The sequence below is a fragment of the Larus michahellis genome, chromosome 3 (genome assembly GCF_964199755.1).
Source record: "Larus michahellis chromosome 3, bLarMic1.1, whole genome shotgun sequence".
NCBI lineage: Eukaryota > Metazoa > Chordata > Aves > Charadriiformes > Laridae > Larus > Larus michahellis.
In genome coordinates, this window is record NC_133898.1 from 51,539,264 (window position 1) to 51,564,398 (window position 25,135).

The 25,135-nt window shown below is 38.7% G+C and overlaps 2 protein-coding genes across 7 annotated transcripts in view; both read right to left on the reverse strand.

Moving 5' to 3' along the window:
* Positions 1 to 14,751, reverse strand: part of NUP133 (nucleoporin 133) — a 39,782-nt gene extending 25,031 nt beyond the window's left edge. For 2 of the 3 annotated variants that reach the window (XR_012586158.1, XM_074580140.1), the window contains exons 1-9: positions 10,161 to 10,397; positions 7,481 to 7,599; positions 6,561 to 6,664; positions 5,379 to 5,486; positions 3,509 to 3,640; positions 2,707 to 2,877; positions 1,905 to 2,060; positions 1,742 to 1,812; positions 1,027 to 1,174 (exon numbers count right to left, since the gene is read on the reverse strand). Coding sequence is in view for 2 of the 3 variants with exons in the window: in XM_074580140.1 (XP_074436241.1) it covers positions 1,027 to 1,174; positions 1,742 to 1,812; positions 1,905 to 2,060; positions 2,707 to 2,877; positions 3,509 to 3,640; positions 5,379 to 5,486; positions 6,561 to 6,664; positions 7,481 to 7,599; positions 10,161 to 10,345 (1,194 nt within the window). In the remaining variant the exon portion in view is untranslated. Of the gene's footprint in view, positions 1 to 1,026; positions 1,175 to 1,741; positions 1,813 to 1,904; positions 2,061 to 2,706; positions 2,878 to 3,508; positions 3,641 to 5,378; positions 5,487 to 6,560; positions 6,665 to 7,480; positions 7,600 to 10,160; positions 10,398 to 12,519; positions 12,578 to 14,597 lie in introns of those variants that run through there. The other variant, XM_074580141.1, reaches the window with a different exon arrangement.
* Positions 14,752 to 16,586: 1,835 nt separating this feature from the next.
* The window catches only part of ABCB10 (ATP binding cassette subfamily B member 10), a 31,889-nt gene continuing 23,340 nt past the window's right edge, over positions 16,587 to 25,135 (reverse strand). For all 4 annotated transcript variants that reach the window (XM_074580146.1, XM_074580142.1, XM_074580143.1 and 1 more), the window contains exons 7-13: positions 24,860 to 24,955; positions 21,451 to 21,660; positions 21,087 to 21,166; positions 19,597 to 19,777; positions 19,309 to 19,352; positions 17,811 to 17,845; positions 16,587 to 17,218 (exon numbers count right to left, since the gene is read on the reverse strand). In XM_074580146.1, coding sequence (XP_074436247.1) covers positions 16,927 to 17,218; positions 17,811 to 17,845; positions 19,309 to 19,352; positions 19,597 to 19,777; positions 21,087 to 21,166; positions 21,451 to 21,660; positions 24,860 to 24,955 — 938 coding nt within the window. In that variant the 3' untranslated portion in view covers positions 16,587 to 16,926. The remainder of the gene's footprint in view (positions 17,219 to 17,810; positions 17,846 to 19,308; positions 19,353 to 19,596; positions 19,778 to 21,086; positions 21,167 to 21,450; positions 21,661 to 24,859; positions 24,956 to 25,135) is intronic.

Sequence of the window (25,135 nt, forward strand, 5' to 3'; positions counted from 1 at the left end):
CCCCGTTAGAGGGTCAGAAGCAGAGAAGCGTAGAGGGGTCCCACCTGCGGGGAGGAGCGGATGGGATGAGTGACCTAAAACTGACCAACAGGGTATTCCATCCCATATGCATCATGCTCATAAAAGCTACGGGATCAAAGAGGCAAGGGGCTTGCTCTCTTTCTTCAATGGCTGATATCCAAGGAGGACCCTGTCTGTTTGTCTGCCTTTGATCCCCATCCGAACACTCCTGACTCTAGTTCCGGAATTCAGCTCCTGTCCATTGCTGACTCCAGTCTGGGACTTCCCCTGTGTGGTGATGCGATCGTCATCCCGGGAGCTGGATATGGTTCTGTATATATTGTATACTTTTTTTTATTTTTATTATTCTACTATTATTTACTATTTCCTTATTTATTATTATTTTCATTAAAGTAGTTTAGTTCTTTTTCTAAACTTGTAAATCTCCTCATCTCTTCCTCTCCTCTCTTTGGGTGGGGAGGGCCATCTGTGGTTCTGATTGGCCAATTCGGTCAAAATCACGACAGCTTCCAGAAGAGACAGCACAAACGAGGTACAACTAAGGACAATGCGTCCTCCCCTCCCAGCAAGCCAGCTGTCTACCAAACACCAAAATACAGGTCTCTTAATTCCTTGTCCTGCTCACAAGAGTCTCAACCAGAGTCTGAAATCTGTTCTAAGCGGACTGCATAGGTATACCATAAAATTACCCTGTAGAAATTTTCACAGACAGGACAAAAATTAAAATAAATCAGTAACAATGAGATGTTCAGACTTCTATTTTTGAGGCTTTTTTTCTTATACTTTAAAATCTGAAGTCGAAACTTTACATACAGTTACTATTAAACATTGGAAGATGCTAGTACACATTGTCCTCAAAATACGATGAATACATATTCCAAGAACAACCTTAAGACAGAGAACTTGATTTTCCTTTGGACAAAAATCAGATAGCTGATTTACGTACAGGAATATTCTGAAACACTGTGATTTCTTAACTCAGTTTCAGACCCTTCATTTGCATACCTGAAAAGATGGATTATACTGTGTGACCTCCACGACAACGTCATCAGACATCTGGTAGCCTTTATCTTCTACTGTTATCAGAGTGTAGTAGACAAGACACGGACGATCTCCAGGATGCCATGCTGCAGCAAGTATCACCAGTCCAACACTATTCAACAACAGATGTCACACCATTGAGAGATGGTTATTACATATTTTACCTGCTCAAACTCTACCACTGAAAACCCTGAAGTAAAATTACAAGTAAGTATTTTCCAATATTGTATTTTTCGTTAGAAAGACAGACTACTATTTGTTCTTTCAAGGTGTTTTATTAACAGTATTCATATTGCAGTACAAAACTGAATCAAGGCAGTTGTAACTTTACGTCATTAAATACAAGTGATACTGAATTCTCTACATTTGCTGGAACAAGTCACAATTGCTTACTTGCTGTCTTTGTAATATCAAGACAAAACAAATACCCAAACCTGATAAAACAACACTAGAAAAAGTGAAACGAATTATTCTTAGGTAACAAATCTGTAATGCTAAAGAGAAAATGATAGCATGAAGTAAAGGATAATCTAGTTACCTAATATGATGTGTTCATTTTATCAACAGTGTCACTCGAGTAAGATTAAATTGCAATTACTTACATTAAGTTTTTGCAAGAAAACAGAACACATTTATCTCATTAATGTAAGTCCTAGCAGGTGCAAGTGTATTTCCTTACCGATTCTGTTGCAAATCCATGTATTGTATATTTACTCCTCCCTTAATATCTTCATAGTTACTTTCAGAACCCTAAAAAACAATACAACTGACTTATAACTATACATAAATAGGCTATTAATTAAACAAACACACAAACCCTTTCCATGTGAGCTGGCTCTTACCCAAATTGCATCTGTAATATGTTCTTTCAGGATCCTGTTGATATCCCAGCTAAGAATATAACGTTCTGATGAATCATCAATCTCCCATTTGTACAGATTTGAACTTGTTAGCATATAGAAGCTTGATCTCTCTTTATCCCAAAGAACGCTAGAAATCTGCATTTAGAAAAGAAAAAGCTAAAAAGGTTAAAGCACAGCCTTAATATTTGGACACAACTATCTACAGCACTATCAGTCCACACAAAAAAAAAAAAAAATCACTTCCTTGGGCAACCTACACAAGTTACTTTACAAGATCAGAGTATTAACGATAATTTCCAAAAGTAGTCTTATTTTACGGATATAAGAACATCTATAGTAAGTATGTTTCTCATACTTTCTTCCAACTTCCTTGGAATTCACTGTCAAAGTTCAACCCGATCACCAACCTTGGCAATCCTAAATCAGAAAAGTAAAATTACAGGTTACTGTTAAGTTTCTTCAAGTAGTAACGAGGCTATTACTAGAAAGAGGCAAGACTTTGAATCATTGCATATTCCCCAGGAAGTATTGCTACTTTAAAGTCTCCTTTTATTCAGATCTAAAGAGCAAGTCAGCATTCTCCTTTACAAAGCACAACAATTTACTCAGTTTCTCTCTTTCAAATTTCAAAGAAATATAAGTAACATAAAAGAGTTGAGTCTTGTCTCTTTTTTTGGTCATCGTATATCCTTACACAGTCTTTTTCTTTGTTAAACACTGAGGCTGGAAATTACAGAGAGAAATTAAAGCATATTACTGTATGAATGTTTTTCAGGCTTACCACAGCATCATGTCCAGGAGACAATATACCCAGAAGAGAAGAAACCTTTCTACCAATGCCAGAAAACATGCCCTGACCCTGTGGCAGGGCATGCTGATGAATCTTGCCAGAACTATCTGGTATCAATCGAACTAGCTGGCCTCTGGAAGATGATAAAATAAAACTTCCTCCCTAACAAAAAGAAAAAAAACTATATTTAAAAAAATTACAGTCACATTCCTGAAACAATTCTAATGTCAGACAAAATTCTTTATGTCAGCTCACAAGGGTGAACACTAAACAAGAACAAGACACAGGCATCCACATAGTACTTAAAAGCTAACAAAGAAAATAAAAAAAAAGAAAGCATTTATCACATAAAAAGACTGTTGAAATGAATTTTCCACATTATTCTCTATGCTTGAATCAGTGCAGTGTACAGCTCCCAGGATAACTTTTTTAAATTTTAAACCATATATTTAAAAAATATGAAAAGATGAAGTAGTTCTCTGTTTTTGCGATAGCAGGAAGCAATCACAGAATACTGACACTCCTCATAGGCTGAGGTACCAAGTCAGTCCAGTTAAGCTTGTGTTTGAATCCTGCATCCTTCCCCAACTTTAACATTATTATTTGACTACTACTCATCTCTGCTACTTAAGATCATCACACTCATCAACAATCTCTGAAATTACTCCTCAGAACGTTTAATAGTTTGCAACATTTATTGGAGATTTAGGACCGATCATGCAAAGCACGCTTTTCCATTTTTAAATTAGGAATTTAAGCATTATTTTAATATATATATCATATTGTACTGTACCTTTACTGCTGTTAGGAAACTGCACAGAGAGCCTCCAAAGTCTGTAAAAGTCTCCGTATAGGAACCTTCATGTGCAAGATTGGGCCAGTAGCGCACAGAACCTTCGCTGGTAGCAACCATTATTGCCAGAGACTTGAAGTGAGAAAATAATTAACAGAACATGCATGATAATAATAATAATCAGAATGCAGCCTTAACTAAAACATGTTATTTTACATATCAAGAGTGTGGGTGGCAAACACACAAAAAAGTAGTAAATATATATGGATGCACACAGACAAACCTAGAACTGAATTGCAAAATGATTCTGTAGCATAAATTAATTTGTGAAGGGAATGTTATACTCGCTTATTTTGCTAACAATATTTTCTACTGATTCTTGTTCTTGTTTAATTCAGGGTTCACTACTGAAATGCAAACAAAACCTACAGTTGCAAGACAGAAAAGAGCCTGTGGAGAATTCCAGATGCCAAGAGTTAGAAGCTACTATGGAAGACTTGAAATGTGACTATAATTTAACAAAGAAACTGCTCTAATGTCATTAAGAGAAATATCAAATCACATGGTGGCTGTTCTCTTCATAAACCCACGGTGTGCCTACATTAGCGCCTCTACCTCAGGAAATCAGTCACATACCAAATTCAAAGCATTAAGGAAGAGACTGTGTTCAAGTAGAGATTTAGACAGAAAGCATTATACCTAATCTACTGGTTCTTGAGAAAAAAATCACAGAAAAATAGAAAAACTGTGGCTGAGAGTTGTTATTGAGCTCCTTGGAGTTTTCTAACTAATTTTTGACTAGACACAGATCTTTACAAAAGGAAAGTAGTTGGCTAATGAACATCACAACAATTAAAAGATCACCATAGAATGTATTGTCCTTTGTGATTCCTGCCCCTTATTTAATAATTTTCATTTTAGTGAAATATCGTCTACTGGTAGTGTTTCTACTTCACTCTATAAAATCACAGTATCCATGCATAGCTCACAAACTGCTGAAAGATGAAATAAAATAAAAATATCTTGGTTTAGGTGGATTACTTAAACTTCTTTGGGTATGAGTAAGTCATAGAGCATTTAGAGTTTTATGAGCTAATCATGAGGTATTGAGAATGCTTTTCATCATCTGGAAGTGTAACACAATAACAAATCAAAAGAAAAGATCCTATTACATATTCTGTGCTGCTTGTTACTTCCAAAGACAAGTGCTTATCCAGTTTCATTAGAGCACCACATATATTAACCTAAAACTACACCCAAGCTGAAAACAAGAGCCTCTTTTCTTCATGAATGATATTAACAGACACATTAACATACTTTCAGAAAACTTAACTGATCTTCAAACCTCACTCTCTAGCACAGTATGTTATGAAAAGGCACTTAGGAAAGTAATCAGTCAAGAGAAATTAAATCATATTCCTCACAGCGCCAGCTTCCTTATAAAGACCAGCCAAGGGACGGTGCTGGTGTTTGCTTCTAATCCACTTGTACTCAGAATTAAACCACTGCTGAACAACTTCTTCAGCCAGCACGCATTTAAATTGCACTTGCTTAGACTGACTATTTGGTTGCCCTGGTGTTTGTTAACACAATACTTCTTAGTTTACTGTATTTTTGTTTGTTATGAACGCACACCAAGTAATCCTTGGGAAAACTATTATTTAATCTGATCCTGTAACATGTAAATGATGTAACTTGAAAAGACTAGCAGAATTTTGTTTATTTCAAAACATTTATTACAAGCTATCAATCCTGACCTTTTAAACAGAGAGTACAATACCAAACGCAGTTTTCAAATAAGTACTGGATAAAATAGGATATAGTCAAAGTTACTCTAAAAGTTAAACACTACAATTTAAAAGTCAATCACCTGCAGAGAAGGTGCGTCAGCTGAGGAACCGAGACAAGATATAGCTGCTAAACTAGAACTCCACTGGAAATCACTGGGTGGCAACTGCAGTTCCTTGCACAGAGATAACTGTAAGAAAGAAAGAGATGCCATAATAACTATGAGATTGGAAGAATTTATTCCTCTGCCAAAAAGTCTTTAGACTTTTTGACTCTGATAAAAATTAATTTTCAACTAGCCCAGACACTGTGTAAGGGAACCAAAAGAACGTCCCAGGACATTTTCATCAAGGTTGTCACAACAACCAAACCGCTAAAAAACATCTACTTGTACACTTTCAAACAGTACTGTTTCTCTTTAGTTATTTCTGAGTTTTTCTCACAACACAATATATTGAATTATTTATTTCAGAAGTGCAATTATTTGACCATTCTTTAACACAGTATGCTAACAAAGCAGCAGATCAAAATTAAACTAGAAGTGCTTGAGAAAGCTCACTAGGTAGTAACAGAGTGGAGAAGGGAAATGCTTCTCCCTCCCCCCATGAAGTTAAACAATGAAAAATATTTTAATCCCTTGAAAAATCTCTACAAGTACTAGAACGCGTATACATGACACTCCACTGTAAGTGCACTCTGTATAATTAATAGACATTGCATTAATTGAAAGATATTGATCTTGTAACTACAGGTTTCCTCTGACCATACTTGCTATTCGCTGAAACGATGCTGAAAGAAATGCTGCCCAGAAGGAAAAAAAAATTATTGATATAAGAAACCTAGATGAAACATGTGTTCAGCACAGCTGAAACTAACCTTTTTTTTTTTTTTTTGGATAAATTGAAAATCAGTCTGAGAATAATCTAAGACAATCCATAACATATCAACTAGTTTTTAGCAATTAAAATAAGGTTTATCAAACTATCTAACATAAGAGACCCACCTATTAAAATGCAAAGAATTAACTGTAATGACTTAAGGTGACAATTAAAAATTAGGAGAGGAATATAAAAACGTTAAGCTCCCTCAAAAGCTTGAGTTTCAGTTACTGTTGTTAGTATGACTTCACACCAACCCCGCTGCTTTTGGGGGAAAACAGACAAATCAATTTATAAAAACCCTCTTCCTTTAAAAAGCCACAACTGAATAACTTGTTCAACTAGCGTAAAATTTAGAATTCTTTCCATCTTGATATTTCAGTTACCTTAGCTATTGGAGACTGACCAATCTTCCAAATAATCAGCCTCTCTTTATGGACTAGCCAGGCCCATCCACTTTCATCCACTTGAACGCTCAGCTGGTCATCAGCTACATAGAAAGTAATTTTTTTAAAGCATTCAGATCTTTAAAGCACTGCAGAGTAACCTTGAAATCAACAAACTTTCATTCTTATATGAAAATAAGAAATATACTTTCTATTAAATTAAATTGCATGTTAGAATTTCCATGTATTTGATTAAGATACCAAATTACTACATGTAGTTTAGAAATCCATTTGACAAACACTCAATTTTTGAGAGTGAGAAACAAGCCAATACTAGAAGCTATTTCCATCAATTTACATCAGATTGTAAATTTACAGCAGATTTGTAAATTGCTCAACAATTTTTAAAGTTATTTTTTAAGACACGCATTTTTGGTTCCTCTTACACATACTATAAAAAGAAAACTTATCCACGGGGAAAAATTACTTAGAAGACCAATTTCTTGAACGCAGGGAAAAGTTTGGATCACTGGGGCTTTTAGAAGTGACAACAAATGTGGATTAAAAATAATTTAAAAAACCATTAGAGCGTCCACTCTAGGACACAACAGAATCGAAACAAATGAAGAAGGTGAGAAAGAACCGGTAAGTAAGTTACTAAAAAATCTACTGGTTTTATTACCTTGGATTTTACAATATATTGATTAAGACAGCACCTGAAGGATACTTACATGCATCCATACCCACATGGGTGTTATTACAATTATAGTTACATAGTTAACCAAGTTGGATTCAAACAAAAGCAAAAACATTTCAGTTTCCACTGTAAAGTCAGCCATTTAAATGACATTAACAACATGTTAATACTTCTGTCACCTGTCAATTTCCATGAGAGAAAAACAGATAAAATCAGTTCTTACCATCAGCCTTCTTCAGGGCTTCCATAACCTTAACAGGCAGAGAGGATCCAAAAGCCTTAACATCATAATTAATAGTCTCACTTGCTGAGGGATGCTGTATAACTCTGGTAGGAGTTGCTCTTAAAACAAAAAGTTATAGTTAGTTTTTCATCAGCTTCAACAGACATTTACTTCACTAGTATCTGTTTGAAATAGATGTGATGAAATAGGTTTATGCCTTCTGGGAGCACCATCTAAAGCAGTAATCTAGTGGCCTCCTTACAAGCTGTTAGCTGTCATCAAATTATTTTATTTTTTAAAGAACTGGTTTTGAATATGCATTCATCCCCCAGCAACAAAATAACTTTTCAACTTCTCTACATTCTGGTTATTTATAGAATACGGCAATCCACAATGCCAGGAGAAGCTCAGTAGAAACTATTCCCTGACCGCAGGACCTATTTCCATCCCTAGTTCTAACACTGGTGGGCAGTACACGCTGTGCAACACTTTGAAACCTGCGGCAGCTTGGATCAGCTACCACTTCTACGGCCCTTGTCTTACTGTGGAGACTACAGTGCTTATCTGTTCCAGACATTATTTGTTTCACAATATAATTTATAAAAGCTGCTTTGCATCTTCCCCAACCTTCTCCCTCTGGAACAGCAGAGGTCTGTCTTGTCTTTTGAACATGATTAAGTGGGTAAATTTCTCTGCTTTTAGAAAATACTGCCGTCTTTATTTCTCCTCACAAGTAAAATGATGTCTCAGACCTTCCCAGCGTGAAATGCCAAAAGACGGTGACACACAGCTAGAAGACAAGCCTGACACCCAGTTTGGAAAAATACCATATTAAACAGACCTGAACTAAAAGGTCCACAAAAATGAAAAAAGGAAACCTTGTTTACCTCAACAACAAATAACTGTTTCTGAGAAAAGAGATTATGAACCCCTGTTAAATCTTGATTCATATGGAAGGCAGAAGAGGGGAAGCTGAGGGGGGAAAAGCCTAAACTTTGACTGCTTTGCCTTCTTTTTAAATACAGAGATTCTTATTATTTTCTTATTTTTCCTATACTAGGGATACATATGAGGAAACCTTGAATTCAAATGCTAATAAGAGACTTATAACAGTGAAAATGTGGTATTTTGTATTTATAGTTTTAATGTACAATACCACTTTTAAAGAGCCTTAAAACTGTTCAACTATAAAACATTTCAGTCTGAATTTGTTACCATGAGAAGAGTATATCCAATATCCTACAAAGAATCGGAGAGCACCTGAAAAACCACAGACTTAATAAAGTCTTACTACTCCTGTGGGAAAGTAAATGAGCAAAATGAGTAAACACAGACCAGTAACTCTCCTAGTTGTTTTTTTTTCCTTTTCATACAGAAAAGTCATGCCTAATAGTTCTATCAGAATTTTCTGAAAAAAAGTCAGTGAATACAATCCAGACAATATTAGCGTACTTAAATTTCCCCGAATCTTTCAGAAAGAACCCTTACGAAACATTCCTAAAGAAATCAAGCTGGGAGATATGAGGAAAAGTTTTACTGCAGAACCAAACCATGCATAAAAGAAAGCAATAAGCAAAAACAATACAGAGGAAAGAAAGGCTAACTTATACACCACAGGGAAGTTTCCATTCTATAAACCTGTACTGGTATCTAAAATATTCAGTACAGTCATAAAAAAAACCCAACTACCAGAATAACAGTGTCTTGATAGTACAATATTATTCAGGACAATCAAACAGCAAACAGAATATCTGAGTTACTAAATACAGAATAAAAGGCAAACAGAAAACATCATGAGAAGTCCACATATGGCGTCTTGAGTACTAGGATGACCTAGCATGCACACATCCCAAAATGATATGGTAGAAAAACTACTGAAAAGAGATTTAAGGATGATCAGAGATACAGAATATCTTACAATACATTCCAGCAGAAAAACAAATGGTAAAGCAGTATTTGTGAAACAGCAATATTGTAACTTACAATGACTTGAGCATGTAAAAATGAGGCAGGGTTTGCAAAGAGAGGTGAAATATTTTGTTAAACCTTCTTGTACAGATAGTTGAAAGCAAAAGCTTTCAGGCAGAGCCCCCTCATTAGGCTCATTTAGAAGTACGCCTTAATACATTTACTGAGGCACAGGACCAATATAATCTAATTGCTGACTATTAGACATAACAAAATGACACTTCTTCCCCCTCCGGTAAGGTCAAATTATTTTATCTAACTAAAGGTCTGTGTCTGCATCTGTGTTTAAGACTCAAGATAGAGATTCAGATAGCAAGCATTTGAAAACTTGGCTTTTTTTTTTTTAATTATGATACTTTTTTTGCTACTTTTTAAAAAATCACTAGCTTAGCTTCCTAATAGCTCCCTTAGGAATTACTGCTACTTCAGCAAACAAAGACCCCGTCTGTTCGGACCCTCGGCGACAGCAGCCTCACGGTGCGTGACGAGACTCTTTCCGCAGAGCAGAGCAGCGCTCCAGCACTCCCGCAGGCGCCAGCAGCTGCCGTCCATCTGCTCCCCTCCCCTGCAGCCAGGGGCGACGCCACCTCTGCCGGCTGGGGCAGGGAGACAGCCCGTCCGAGGGGCCGAAGGGCCCGGGAGGGCTCGGTAACGGCCCGGCGGGACAAGGCGGCTGCCTGGGCCCTGCCCCGGGCCCGGCCGAGGGACTCACCGGGCGGAGAGGGAGCCGCTCCTCCGCCCCACCGGGGAGAACAGCACTGGCGAGCTGGCTGCCGCCGCGACGGCCAGGTTCTTCCTGCCGCCCGGGCGGGAGAGAGGGCTGGGGGCGGCGGCGCCGAGGTTCCTGCGGGCCGACCCGCCGGGGGTGCGGGGGGAGGCGGGGGCCGAAGGGAACATGCCTGAGGAGAGCGGCGAGAGGCGCGGGCCGCCACGGGGTTCCCGCCGGGCGCCGCCTGATGGCGTCACTGCGGAGCGCGGCGCGGCACAGCCCCTGCCGGGGAGCGGCGCAGACCCCGCGGCAGCCGCTCGCTCCGGCGGCACAGCCCGGCCCTCGCCGCGCGCCGGCGCGTTACCGGCGGCAGGAAGCTGCTTTCGTAAATGCACACATCGTCGTGGTTACAGGCCCGGGCGCTAACGGACAAACGTTCAATTTCTACCTTATCTGCTCCAGCGCTCCGCCGTGCCTCAGGGCTGCAATGAACGGCTCGATGCCCGAGTGGTGGGCACTGAGGAGCGGCGCTCCTCAGGGGTCAGTGCTGGGACCGGCGCTCTTTAACGTCTTTGTCGGGGACATGGGCAGTGGGATTGAGTGCACCCTCAGCAAGTTTACCAATGACACCAAGCTGTGTCGTGCGATCAACACGCTGGAGGGAAGGGATGCCATCCAGAGAGACCTGGACAGGCTTGAGAGGTGGGCCCGTGCAAACCTCATGAAGTTCAACCAGGCCAAGTGCAAGGTCCTGCATGTGGGTTGGGGCAATCTCAAGAACAAATACAGGTTGGGTGGAGAATGGATTGAGAGCAGCCCTGAGGAGAAGGACCTGGGGGGCTTTGGTTGATGAGAAGCTCAACATGAGCCAGCAATGTGTGCCTGCAGCCCAGAAAGCCAACCTTATCCTGGGCTGCATCAAAAGAAGTGTGGCCAGCAGGTCGAGGGAGGTGATTCTACACCTCTGCTCTAGTGAGACCTCATTTGGAGTACTGTGTCCAGCTCTGGGGCCCCCAACATAAGAAGGACATGGACCTGTTGGAGCAAGTCCAGAGCAGAGGAGGGCCATGAAGAGGATCAGAGGGCTGGAGCACCTCTCCTATGAGGACAGGCTGAGAGAGTTGGGATTGTTCAGCCTGGAGAAGAGAAAGCTTCAGGGAGACCTTACAGAGGCCTTCCAGTACCTAAAGGGGCCTACAAGAAAGCTGAGAGGGCATGTAGTGATAGGGGTAATGGCTTCAAACTGGAAGAGGGCAGATTTAGATTAGATATCTGGAAGAATTTTTTCACTGTGAGGGTGGTGAGGCACTGGAACAGGTTGCCCAGAGAAGCTGTGGATGCCCCATCCCTGGAAGTGTTCAAGGCCAGGCTGGATGGGGCTTTGAGCAGCCTGGTCTAGTGGGAGGTGTCCCTGCCCATGGCAGCGGGGTTGGAACTTTAAGGTCCCTTCCAACCTAAACCATTCTATGATTTTTCCAGAGGGGGAGAGCAGAAGGAGACGGCTTCAGGCTCACGGGGGTGTCGTGACATCAGGAGGATGGTGGTATTACCATGCCCTCCTGCCCAGCACAGCAGCCTGAGTGCTGCTTCTCTCACCCAGCAGCTCGGGTGGCCATCAGTGTGGGATAGTCTCACAGAAAGAGGAGTCCCCTCACCCAGGTCTTCCTGAGGAAGGCTGGATGCACTCGGTTCTTCAGGACTCTTCCAGAGGGATGCACAAAGCTGGATTTGGGAACCATTTTTCACTGAATTCATGCACTTATGGTGCTAACCAACTCGAGCAAAGAAAGATGTCTGGTTACACTCAAAAAAGTGCTGTTGAAAATTGCAAATAGCTGTTTGACTCTTTTGGAAGGATGTGATTTCCACCAATAGAGTTGCCTAATCTTTGAAATAGCACGTACTGTAACCTGTGTTTGTCCCTAAATTTCTAATAAAAAAAACCATCCATGCAAACCTTGGTACATTTCACATCTATGGTAAATAACCGTCATGCGCTACAACTATTCAATGGTACAGACATAGATTTTAGTCTTAACAGGGAACTACATTTTCTCATTGAAAGAAAATACTCAACTGCATTTGAACGAAAAAGCTTTCAGAAGGTACATATGTACCATCTACTTGGGGAAGAAGTCAAGTTGGACATATATTATCAATGAAGCTAATTAGTTAAATTAAAATTAACTAAAACCAGAATATTCAAAAATTTCCCATAATTTCCCAAAAATATGTTCTTTGATTAAAAAGTGTTATGGCTATTAATTTTTTTGTGTGGATTGTGGTCCAATATGACTGAACCTGAAAGGCAGAGGAGATAAACTTGAGATGATTCATCTGGCCGTACTGAAATAAGACGCACCTGTCTGTTTCAGTGGTTTGCCTTTTAACTTCACTTTTTCTCCTTTTGCTTTGATTTTCTGTGAAAAGCAAAATACAAACATTTAGTGAAGCTTCACTATACTGTTACATTAATGTAGTATCCTTCTAGATAGCCTTCTCTATTATACACCATGTAGTGATGATAAATCAACATGTTACTGTTGTTTCATCTAGAAAAACAAACTAAACCACAAAATGCACACACAAACAAGCAAACGGGGGAAAACTGAGTAAAATTCAAGCTGCCATCCACAATTCCCACATCCACGAATGGTGACATTCAGATTATTTAAAAACTGAAAGCTCCCCTTCACATTTCGCTTCTAAAATAGTTTTAAGATGATGCAGTGTGAGCAGTCATTTTTTGCTTCTGAATCCTGCATACACTTTGCATACACTTCCTCAGGGAATTATTCAGCCTCCTTTTGCTGTCCCAGCCCTCCGTTAAGAGCGCCGTTTTCAGCAGAGAGGATGCAACTCAACCTTTAAATCTCATTTTTGACCCAGAAATAGTTTACACTGATATTGGTTAGAGACTTCAGCAGTTCCTGAACTGGAACTCTTGCGGTATTGTTTTTCATATGAAAAGATGAATGTCCAGCAGGCAATTTTGACAATACTGACCTAGTGGGGACTTGAACTAAGAGAATGGAAACAGTGGATTTATATTAGAGCTACAACTTCAAAATATACAGGACTGATAATCTTTTTACTTCTGTTTTTATTTATTGATCGATGGATGGAAAAACAGTGTAGAAAATACTGCTTGGGTAGCCTAGCCACAAACAGGTGCCAACCTATTTAGAAAAAAAATTAGTTTGAAAGGACAGCAGCACACTCCATCACCTGCAGAGCAAACAAAATTCTCATGAACTGGTTAACTGAATCTGCCTTACGGAACTATGCAGATGTTTAAACAAAGGTGTTTATAAAAGATCAGCACCATTTTCTTCTTCATAAGAAAAGTAGTGTCTTACTCATCAGGATCCAGAGTTCCCTAATAGGCCAGAGTACTGATCTATTGGATCATTGCATTGTGAGTTCAAGACCCCTTAAGCAACTGCAAACAATTCTCCCCGTTCAAGACAGCCGAAAATGTTGAACAGTGGAAATGCGAAGACAGAATTGGGAGAGATCACAGAGACAGGATATTCTCTTCTATTACTCCCCAAACTGGCATCCACTCCCTTCTCAAAGATGAAAGTATGGACAAAAAAGAGGCGCTCTGTATCAGAAGATTAAAGCAAAAAATTGCATTAACTCCTTGAAACCTGAGTTGAAAAAAAATTCGCTCTTTCAGAGATGCCAGTGATTCACTGCAGTGATGATGATGTAATCAGTACTCTATTTAAACGTGAAAATAAATAGTTTAATAAGCAGTTTAAGTAATAAAGTTACTCAAGACACTTTATTTTCAGTGTCTTCTCTCAGGAAAACATTCATGCTGTCAAGAATCAGAAAACTAATCAGGAAGACAGTAAAGGGATTAAGCGTACATTGAGAGCTGACCTTAATCATCAAGTCTCCAAATATTCAACCCTAACTAATACAATTTAGCAAGGTAGTTTTGAAAGCAATCAGATACAGTATTTAAGCCCCAAAAGACATGACCGGGTAGCAAAAGTTAAGGAAGGACATAGTTCTGGCCTCCGAGGCAAGGGTGAAAAAGGCAGCATTAATAAAAGACTTCAAAATGATGCCCACAGGTACCAACTAAAATACAGCAACTAGCACGTGACAGAAACTGGAAAATGTTTGTATTGCATGTTTGAGATATGTGGGTGCATGTAAAATGAATTACATTTATTTTTGAGTGTCTAGGAAATTATCTTTACTACTTTTATACACAGGGAAGATAGGTTTAGACCAAAGCTGAACACCAGTGTGTGCAGCATAAAAGAGAGATGGGCTTATACAGTGTGCTGCACCAGGGCTACAAGGACACTTTGAAACCTCTGCCAACTCCGAATAAGGTCTGGCCTTTCCTTCAGGAAATATGGGGTAAGTTTAATTTGACTTAAGTTGTATTTACCGATGATCAAAAGCATTTCTGAGTACCTTTTGGCCCTTGGAATACACCAGGAGGGGTATAGCTGTGTTTTGCGCTGTTAATACCATCCCTCATGGAAATGAACCTCTTCCACTAACAGAAGCTTAAACAAAACAAAACAGTGTTACTAAAAACCGAAGGGGTAACGATGGAAAATACAGCGAGTGAGTGTAAGAAAGCTTAGTTTGTACTTCTTTCTGATGCACAGTCAGACACTCTCACATTAAGTCTTTTCTATGTTGCGTGGCTCCCTTTTTGCCCTCCGGACCACGCTACACAAGGCAGCAGCATGAAATCGTGGTCCTTAGCTAAAGACACCTATCAGGATTGTTAGGGATACACCAGAGTTTTCACCTTTGACAGGAAGGTCTTCAACTCTTCTAACAAAAAGAATGCAATGCTTTAATTTTTCTCTTTCTCATACCTTTTTTTCCCTTCATTAAGCTACTGGGGCTCCTACAGTTCCAAATGCAAGCATTCCCAGTGCTGACTAGCCCTGCTATGGAATATACAGTGTGCCACATCCACACATCACATGCATTGCAGGTGTGTAAACCACAAAACCGAAGTTGTCCAGCAAAGATTTCTACTTGCAAATTACCAGTTAACTTTGTTTTCTCACCTTGTTGAGGTCTGTGGTTTGTTCCAAGGAATATTTTGTGTTTCTAACCCGAATGAAGTCTGTTATCCAATGTACCTGTTAGGACAGACATTCACCTTTCTGTGGACTAGAGCTCTTCTATCGCTTTTCACACTTTTCTGTAGACTGCAACACTGTCCAGAACAACTAATGAACAGAAGACATAAAACATTTGTTCAGTTTGGCTGCAAGTAATTCCTGTAACCTTTGTAAACACATGAATAAAGGGGCTCATTGCACCTCACATAAGGAGAGATTATATGAGTAGATTAAAGTTCAAGCCCCTCTAAATACATTACATTACAAAGAGAATAACTGGTAGTCAACACAAACTAAACATTGGGTCAGTGGTATTTTTGGCATATCTTTAATACAGCTTCTAGTAAAACTATAATCAGCAGATAGACTGACATTTGGATGTAATTTTATTTTCATTCCTTAGTACAGGGTGCTCTTTAGCGTTTTCACTATGTTCACAGAGTGCCATTAATGGCACAATAGATAAACATTTTAAGCTTGCCCAGCACTAGGTATCTCACCTATTTCCAATAAAGTTTTCCAGCAACATGTTTTCCTAGCATAGATGAGTTTTAATGTGACCTGGAAAGTTTCCAGCTTTTTGAAATCATCTTGCAGAGTTTTGCATCTTCAGAAAGTCTATAAAGAGATTCTCTTGGAAGAGATTCTTAAATTAGAAACATGAAGCCTATTCTTTATTGCCAAATGTACCCTCCTGCAGTTATTCAAATTAATGTAATACTATTATTATTTTAGTAATTGTCCTTGAGAAGGTAGTTTACTAGTTGTCCCTAATAAGGTAGTTAGGCAAAACCTGGGATTTCTAACAAAAGAAAAACCCCAACTTAAAAAAAAGACAGAAACTTACACATGTAAGAGTGTGTTGTTTTAGACGTCATCTTAGAAGGAAAGTGAAACTAAAGAACTGGGAAAATAGAGAAGGGAAGAAACGCACACACATTTTAGATGTTCCTATGCTGTCTTAATATACTAATACACTTCCTTTACGTAAAGTCAGTTAGGTTTTTTGTTTACTTGCTTTTTTTGTAAGTGCTTGTTTTGTTTTGTTTTGTTTTTTAAGGAACTTTCCTCCAACTCCTCATGCTTCCATACTCCCCAAAATGTGTTCTCATATGTAATTCTCTACAGTAACTGTAGATGGCGGATCATAATCAACCTTCTCATTTCAGAACAAACGGCAACTGAAAGAACAGTGCGGTGGAAGTCAGACAGAACTTTCAGAGTACCTTAGTGTCACACACTTTTGAATTCCAGCATTTTAAGACTACTGACAAGCCCAGAAAGCAAAAGTTCCTTGACAAGGGAAGAGGCAATGGTATGAAAATGGTAAGATTGTCATTTAATTACCCTTAAAATACTGAATTTACTTAAGAATGCAGCACATCATCATACAGTGCATTACAGCAAACAAGATTCTAAAAGGTCTCAATTAGCATAACACAAAGCAGAAAAATCTATTCGCTGCCATTATCTCAATGTGATAGATGTTTTAAAAAGTTGCAATAATTATTAAAAAGCTTTCAATAAAAAGTTTAAACACGTTTAAGTTTCAAAAGAATATTTTGTACATTTTGGAAAAATATAACATTTACTTTACATAACTGAAACATAAGTTATATTCTTTGTAGTTTTTAAGCTTCCTTTATTCATACATTCTCTCATACATTTTCTTTTAATACATCCTTTTCTCTGGATTGTAAATCTAATGCAAAAGTATCACTGTTCTGAAGAAAAGCTTGTTTCTGCATTAGTTTCCTGAAAAGTCCATTTGGATTTGCAAGTAGCTCCTCATGTTTTCCACATTCAAGAATTTTACCCTGGCCAAGGACTGCAACAAAATCAGCATTTTGAATAGTAGACAGACGATGAGCAATAATTAGGACTGTCCTCCCTTCCATCAGCCGGTCCAGAGCTTCTTGCACTAGATACTCGTTTTCAGCATCCAAAGCACTAGTAAGAAATGGGAAGCAGGGAGGGGAGAGAGGAGGATATTTGTTATTTTAAGACAGGTTAGTTTTGTATGCACTGTGCTTATTTTACTAAAACTTTAGACCCTTGCTGTTGTTGGTGAAGATGAACCAATGGAATTGCAGGAAAGTTTTTGTGAATATGCTTAGTGCACACATCCCAGTTTAGGCATTACATTTTCTCATATGCAAAAAAAAAATATGCACGTAGAAATAACATTAAATTCATTCAGTGAAAAAAATTAAATTATACTGCAGTATAACCATCTCTAAGACATTCATTTCAACTAAAGATACAAAAAAGCTTTAAGTAGATGTTTCAAAATCAAGTTACATATTACATAAAATTAAACATAGTGTACCAGTTATCCTTTCTACTTTGCATAAAAAGCTTTTATCACAGGTCTCCTAACCAACTCACATATTCTAAAGAGCACATTGTTTTCATGGGTAGCGAAAAATAAAGGGACTAGATGATTTGTGCAAGGGCATGCAGAGAAAGAAAGGAGAAGACTTCACATATCTGAGTTTTACAGATAGGTGATTTCTAAGTTTCTATTTATTTTCTTTCTTACCTTGTTGCTTCATCTAACAGAAGAATTTTAGGGTTCTGAAAAAAAAAAAAGTAAAATTGGTCACAATAATAATCAGACAAGATCTGAATATTTGTATCAATACAGAATAGGATTCATACAGCTTAAAATTCCAAGTAAGTTTACTTCTTTCATCCAATTAACTGAGTGACATTCAAAGCATTTCTTTTAAGAAGTCTAAACACTAAGAGGGCAGAACAGAAACTACACTCTTCCACCTTCAAATTTCACAAACTGAAGAACACTATTACCAGATCACTGTTTGAAAGATACAAACTAAAGGTGGGAAATGATTTTTAATGCATGCTTGGCAGCACTGTGGTCAAAAGTCCGATTTCCTATTTACTGCTCTTATGTGGATCTTTCACAGAGGCTGAGCTACCCTCTGCTTGCAGTCAGTCTGCGCTGTGTAACTGTCTAGTAACAAAAAATACGAAAACGTACCAAACAGTATTTCACCCACAGATGAAATACACAGTACTTATGAACTCTTCCCAATTACATAAAAAATAATTAAAAAAAAAAAAAAGATCACCACCACTCAAATCCCTAAGAAGCCTCTTCTCAATTACAGCACATAATCCAAACTTGCTTGATGAAGTTGACAGTAAAAGCTTCAGACTTCATCTGGAAGAGACGGGACTCCACTGCACCCCCAATCACATATATATCAACTACTCATTTATTTTTAAAAAACTTTTTTTTTTCCAACTGTACTTGGCAGGAAATGCAATCAGCTTTCAGCATTTGTGGTAAAAAAGAACTGATATAATGAAAAATTCCCAGCAATCTAGATGAACTGGGCATGCTAGGATGCTAACCCGTACGGCTTAATGTGAATGTAAGCTAGGTTCAGTAAAGCTCAAAACTTCCAGCTGAGCATCAGTCCCAAACTGCCTCCCTGTGAGGCACCACGGCCGTCCCCGAACCAAATTCCTCATCCTTCTGATCCTTGGAAGTCTTCTCAAATTTGTGCAGCATAGAGCCTGTCCTAAAGCTAGACCCATGCCAACCCTTGAAGACAAAAAAAAAAAACCTGACAATACAACATTGTGCTTGAAAAAGTATCTTATGCCAAATTCAGACCAGCTCCCCTCAAAGCCAAGACAGGCCATCTATAGTGCTGGTAAGCAGCAACCCAGAAAAATCAACCCATGAGTGACAGAGATCTGAGCACAGAGACCGAAGTGTCATATATGAGTTTAATAGCACCACATTCTTCAAGTCGTCTTCATCCTTGACCTGGTCTTATGAAAGTGAGCCATTATACAATGATTTACCATCAGTCTTGGCAAGAACTATTGAAAAACATGACCGAAAGACAGGAAGGAGCACTTACAGCCCTTTCAAACTTCCTCATTAATGTAAAAATTTCTTTTTAAAAATATTTTTCTACCTCTCCCATTGAAAGACCTCCTCCTTTTTAACCCCTCCTGCCTCCCCACAAAGTAATGACATAGCTATTTGGGTGCTGGCTTACCTTGAGCAGAGCTCGAGCAATCGCAATTCGTTGCTTCTGTCCACCTGGGGGGGAACAGCTCAGTAAATTGAAATAGGAAAACAGATGTGAAGTAATTTTAACTGAATGCCTGGGCTGAGCAGAGTTAGGCACACGTACTTTAGGGGAGGGAATGGAGATGAAGGGGGGAATTTTTTAATACTTATGGCAGGCTACACCTTGGAGAAAAAACTGGTAACAAAAAATAATAGAATTTTTACTTCACTCTACATTATCAAGATTTTTAAAATAAGGAATATAAAGATGTACCTGAAAGCAGAATGCCTTTTTCTCCGACTACAGTGTCAAACCCTTTTGGAAAATCTCTGATAAAGCTAGCAGCATTAGCTATTTCAGCAACTTTCTGAATCTCCTCTGCAGTCACAGTAGAAGGATCCTCTGCACCATAGGCAATATTTTCAGCAATAGAACAGGAGAACAGAATTGGTTCCTGATAAATTCAAAAACATTGGTAATATGGTAGCTCTGTAATTACATGCATGTATTACCTATACCTCAAATAACATAAATGCCAGTTACAAGACCCAGCATTAATTTCTTTTATATCTATATAAAAAAACATGTAAGCTAGAGTTAATTGAATTAAAACCAAACAAATAAAAACCTCTCAACACCAAAATGGGCAGTCAAAACCAATTAAAAAATAAGTTGCTTTTTCAACTGAGAAAACATGACATAACTCTCAACTCCTAATATCCGAGAAAGAGCTCAGAAAGAGCTATTCATCCAAACATCAGAAAACTTGCCCTTTGTACTTTACTACATATGACCATTTGCAACAATGATGATTCTTCTCTTAGCGATGTTCAGACAGATTTCACGGCATTCTGTGCGTTTAATTTACATTAAATCTTAAAACAGAGAAGAGGACCGGCAGATAAGACAAATGATGTACAATGGGAAAATGTCTGAAACAAGGTAAGTCTGCTCTGTTTATAAAATAAAGGAGAGGCATGCTATAGTATGAATACCAGTATGAATCCCCTACTGGTAACTCAAGTAGAATACATACATTCAAGAAGAAAAATGCTAATGTGCCCACAGGGAAGTAGTTTTTGCACAAAAGCTTTTGGTACCATTATTACATAAAGCAGATGTTTTGAAATGCAACATATACCTAGTTATCCTTATGTTTTTAATCAGAATATCAATCTAACAGTTAATTGCACTGTGAAGCATCTGGGGAGACGAGGGAAGGAACATACATGGTTTAAGTAGTCAAACAGTTTACTTTTAAATAAAGAGACCATTGAACATCTCTTTGTACTTGCAAAGTCTAGGGGTTGCTAAGAATAGGGCGCTACAAGAGTAATCACCAACAGTGGAGTATTTTTATGCTTTCCTAATGGAATTGTGTTTGCCTGGAAACAAAACAGAGCACAGGTCACTTTTCAAATGGCTGCGTAAAATATGATTGCGCAACTTCCCTTAATACAAAACATGATTAAGCTTTGTGTTACTTTCTTCAACAAATCATACCAAACATCAAGATGGTCATACCTATACAGTTTGCAACTATGAACTTTCCGGTCTCCGTATGCACGCTTTTCTCTCAAGCTAACACTTTGAATCTCTATGATTATGTAAAAACAGACCACAAAATAATAGGACTAGCTCTGAATACTTATTTTTAGAATAAAGCACAACAGCAGTTACAGTTAAAAAGATGAAAAGAGAGGCATGGCTAGTTGATTACACAAAGTAATTTCATCCACTTAGAAATTTTTTTTCTTCCTTACCTGACTCACTGTTCCGATCTTTGTCCTGAACCACAGTGGATTTAACTGACGGATGTCAAAGCCATCAACAGTGATAGTACCTTAAATTAAGAAATCGTAAAGTCAAGTGTGTTTGACAAGTACTGAGGCAGAAAGGACAGTTGAGAACAACGACCCCTGAGGAATCACACGCTGGTGGATCAGAAATGCAAAGCTATGCAGGCACCACCGCAAGGTAACCATACACCCCAGAGGGAAGCATGGTGCATCAATGGAGCAATCAATCACACCAGGACCTCAAGCACAGGAACCCCGACTGTTTATAAGGTGTATCTGAGACGCAAAGCATCAATTGTCATGAATGAGCGCAACACACAAAACATACCTGAGATAGGATCATACAGCCTCAGCAGAAGGGACACAATAGTCGACTTCCCTGTGCCACTTGGGCCAACCAGAGCCATAACAGAGCCAGCTGGAATGGAAAGGCTAAAATCTTTGAAAATAGATGTTTCTGGACGTGTTGGATATGCAAACTCAACATCCTTGAATTCCAAAGCACCTCTGAATGTGTCTTTGCCTAATGTGATTCCCTCTGTATGACAAAGAATAAAATACAGAAAAAAAAAAATCATCTCACATCTCCTAGAACTTGATTTACGGACACCCGACATAAATACCTATCTCCATGTTAAATCTAGGAATAGCTGCAAGCCACAATTCAGGACCACAGGCGTTACATTTCAGCCATGACTGAATCAGTGTGGTACACCACTCGTTCCTGAATGCAATTTCAAGTTGCTTACCAGCAGTGAACCTGCAGGCTACCTACAAGCAAGAGGGAGAATTTGCATCTTGCTAACACCTAACAATATTAACTTCTAGTATAATTATCTGAATTTTTAAACATATTATAAACAAGTTAAGTTTTGTCAATTAGGAGCAATGAAATAAAATAGCATTGTTGAAGGCCAAAGTCCCATTGCTGCAGAACAGATGCAAAAAGATAAACATTGCTAATCACTTGCTGCCCTTTCACCGAACCACAAAAGTCACGTGAAACACCTCCCCCTTTGGGCAAGCGCAGTCCCCCCTCCACTACCTATTAACTGTGTAGCTTTTAAGCAAAGGCTGTCACTGGAGTAAAGCGGCTGCTATGTTTGTTGTATCAATGGCCATTTTTTAGATTTTTTTTTAAGTGAAAAGTATATTTAATAAATTCAGGACAACAGTGTATTCAAATCAGAGGCATAACTCTTAGGCAACAGTTCTAAACTAAAATTTCAGTTTGTGAAATACTATAACAAACCATCATGAATGAACGACTGCCAAAGTTAAATAAAACCAGCTTCCTTCTGGAGCACAGCATTTGATTTAAGCAATTATCTAAAAAGACTACCGGTACTATAAAAAGCTTATGAACAGGTAAGACAAAGAAACACCATTTCTTCAAGCCCTGTCAAAGCCCAGCGACAGACATCCATACAAAGCAAACTCACTGGACAGTGGTGCTGCATTCCTGAAGGGCAGCGTCTCACTGATGAAGTTCCTACCAGTTTTGTGAAAACTGGCAGCCTCAGAGCAACACCTGAGTAGTTCTTGTTCATGCTAAAGCCTTTAATTCTTTTCAAAACCTTTAGTTCTTTTCAGATGCAGCACATGAGTAACGCCCAACTAGCCACAACACATGGCAGCACAGGCACGTGCTTGGTTAAGCAGTAACTGTGGACAGGAAACACAGGCATCCATCAGCAGCAATCAAGATTTCACTAGTCTTGCTGTTGCTAGAGCAAATAATTTAATTTGCTTTTCTTTCTCCCAGATTCCCTCCCCTTCTCTAGGCTTTCAGTTTAATGGTAGCAGCATAGAAATGGCAAAGGCAAGAGCATACAATTTCAGACTCCTTCCTTTACTTTAATCCACGGACATACACATTGTAATTTGTTTGTTAGGTGAATGGTCTCTAAACCTCCCTTTGGGAAAAGAAATGTATTTGCTAAATCCTGTGCTAGCACCGTAATCCTTACTATTGTCAAAGCAACAAGTAATCACTTATCTTTATTCTCAGTTGGAGTTATTGCACAGTCTATTCCATGGCCTGAAACACTGAACTCTACTGCAATACAGGAAGTCTGGTACCACAAGTCCTTCCTCTATATATTACTGTAAAAATATCTAAAAGGTATATACAGGATTGTGCTCATTTCTTGTTTGGATTCTAGATGCAGGAAAAAAAGACATTATAATTTGTTCCCGAGATATTTGTAGTCACCAACAACTGCTAGAGTTCCATGAATATACAACCTAAGTAGCGCAGAGTAGATGTTTCAGGTGGATCTAGACATTAGAGAAATAGTCCCTTGGTTTTATTGTCTGATGAGCCAGACATCAACTATAATTGCTTTCTGAGACAAAGTTTTATATCCTTTCCTGTGTATTTAGATTATACTGACAGGAAACTTAAAAGAAGCTTTCTGTACGCCTATGCTATATGGATGTCTGAAAATTTGTCCGATTTATGTTTGGTCTTTAAAATGAAGATTGTTTTCTGGATATCAGTATTGGTGTAATTGAACAATTCAATACCTTCCATGGGGCAGGCAACTTCTGCCCCTGTACTACTGCTTACTCTGCACTGGGGCCGCCGTAAAGATGAAGACCACTGAAATAATCCAGATTAAAAAAAAAATTAAAGAAAAAAAATCAACATCCAAATGATGATGAAATCAACAGTTGCACTAGGTCTATGAAGGACATAGGAAACTGCAGTGTGGCGCTGAATAGTCAGTCATGGCAGGAAGCTTAAGCCAGCTTCACTGCTAAAGACAAGAGTGTGTAGCTATCCCTTCATTAGCCAGTTGGTGGTTACCGTTTTGGACAAATGGCTGCTATTCTAAGTCTGCCTCCATCCATTGGAGACGACATTGTTACTTTTCACTGCCTATGTAAAGCCTAAGCAGGCTGGAAAGCATCCTACAGACAGGCTTGCAGCTGTGAAGGCAAATCAGACAGACTGTGACTTGGTGTCCATCAGATTAAGAATTTGAGGAATTCCAGTGTAGGGAGACAAAAGCAGAACAGAAATTTGAAGCACAGCATTTCCAAAGAACCCCTCTGTATCAGCCAACTCAAAAGATAAAATTCTATTCCCTAAAGCCAGAGCTCACTCAAAAAAAAATCTGTTAGGTCTGTTGGATGTTCTTTTCTGACTCCTCCTCTTACAGCAGCCCTTAAAAAGTTTCTAAATTAGAGGACCATACAAAACTTAGAGGCACGTTACAGTATTGACAGCTCACCTGGGCTTTGCTATATTGCATTTCTTAACAACATACAGAGCTGGTGGAAACTCGTGTATGATTGTCACTTAGTGGGATGCAGCTCATTAAATAAAACAGCAATTCACACAGAAAGTATCTTCTACAAGCAGCTCACTGAACTACTTCGAAGGAGACAGGCAAAGAGAGGGTGTTGTCTAGCTTCCGAACAATAAAGCTGTAAATAAGGTGTTGCTGGTATTCTTATTTACTGTATTTAAATATTATTAAATATTCTGAACTCATTAAAGGAAAAAAAACCCAGCAAGTTTTCATCTTCTAAAACTTCTGATTAAAGGAAATCATCATCATCATCTGTTCCAAAGTTAGGAAAAGTCATAGAATTATCACTGTATCTAGTTTCTTTCATAAGAATGTGAGCGGTACTACTACCTTTAAGTACTACACGCCTCTTTCTGAAGTACTGGTGACCAATAAGAGAAAAATCAACCTATGAGCAATAACAAACCAAGGACCTACCATTGAATGGAAGTTGGGGCTTCCTTTCAATAAGTTCCCATAGACGTCCACCGGCACCTAGCCCTTTCATTAGTTCAGAATAAAAGGAACTTAGACCTAAACAAAAAGCAGACCAGTGTTATGCATCCATATGGAATGGAAGACATAGGAGACATTAAATTTGCATTATACTTTTCACCACTGGCATTGAAGCATCAGATGCGTAGGGGATCTTTTACTCCAACACACTATCAGACATGTTGATTTAAACCCTGCCTAGTCTCCCTTCAGAGCTAC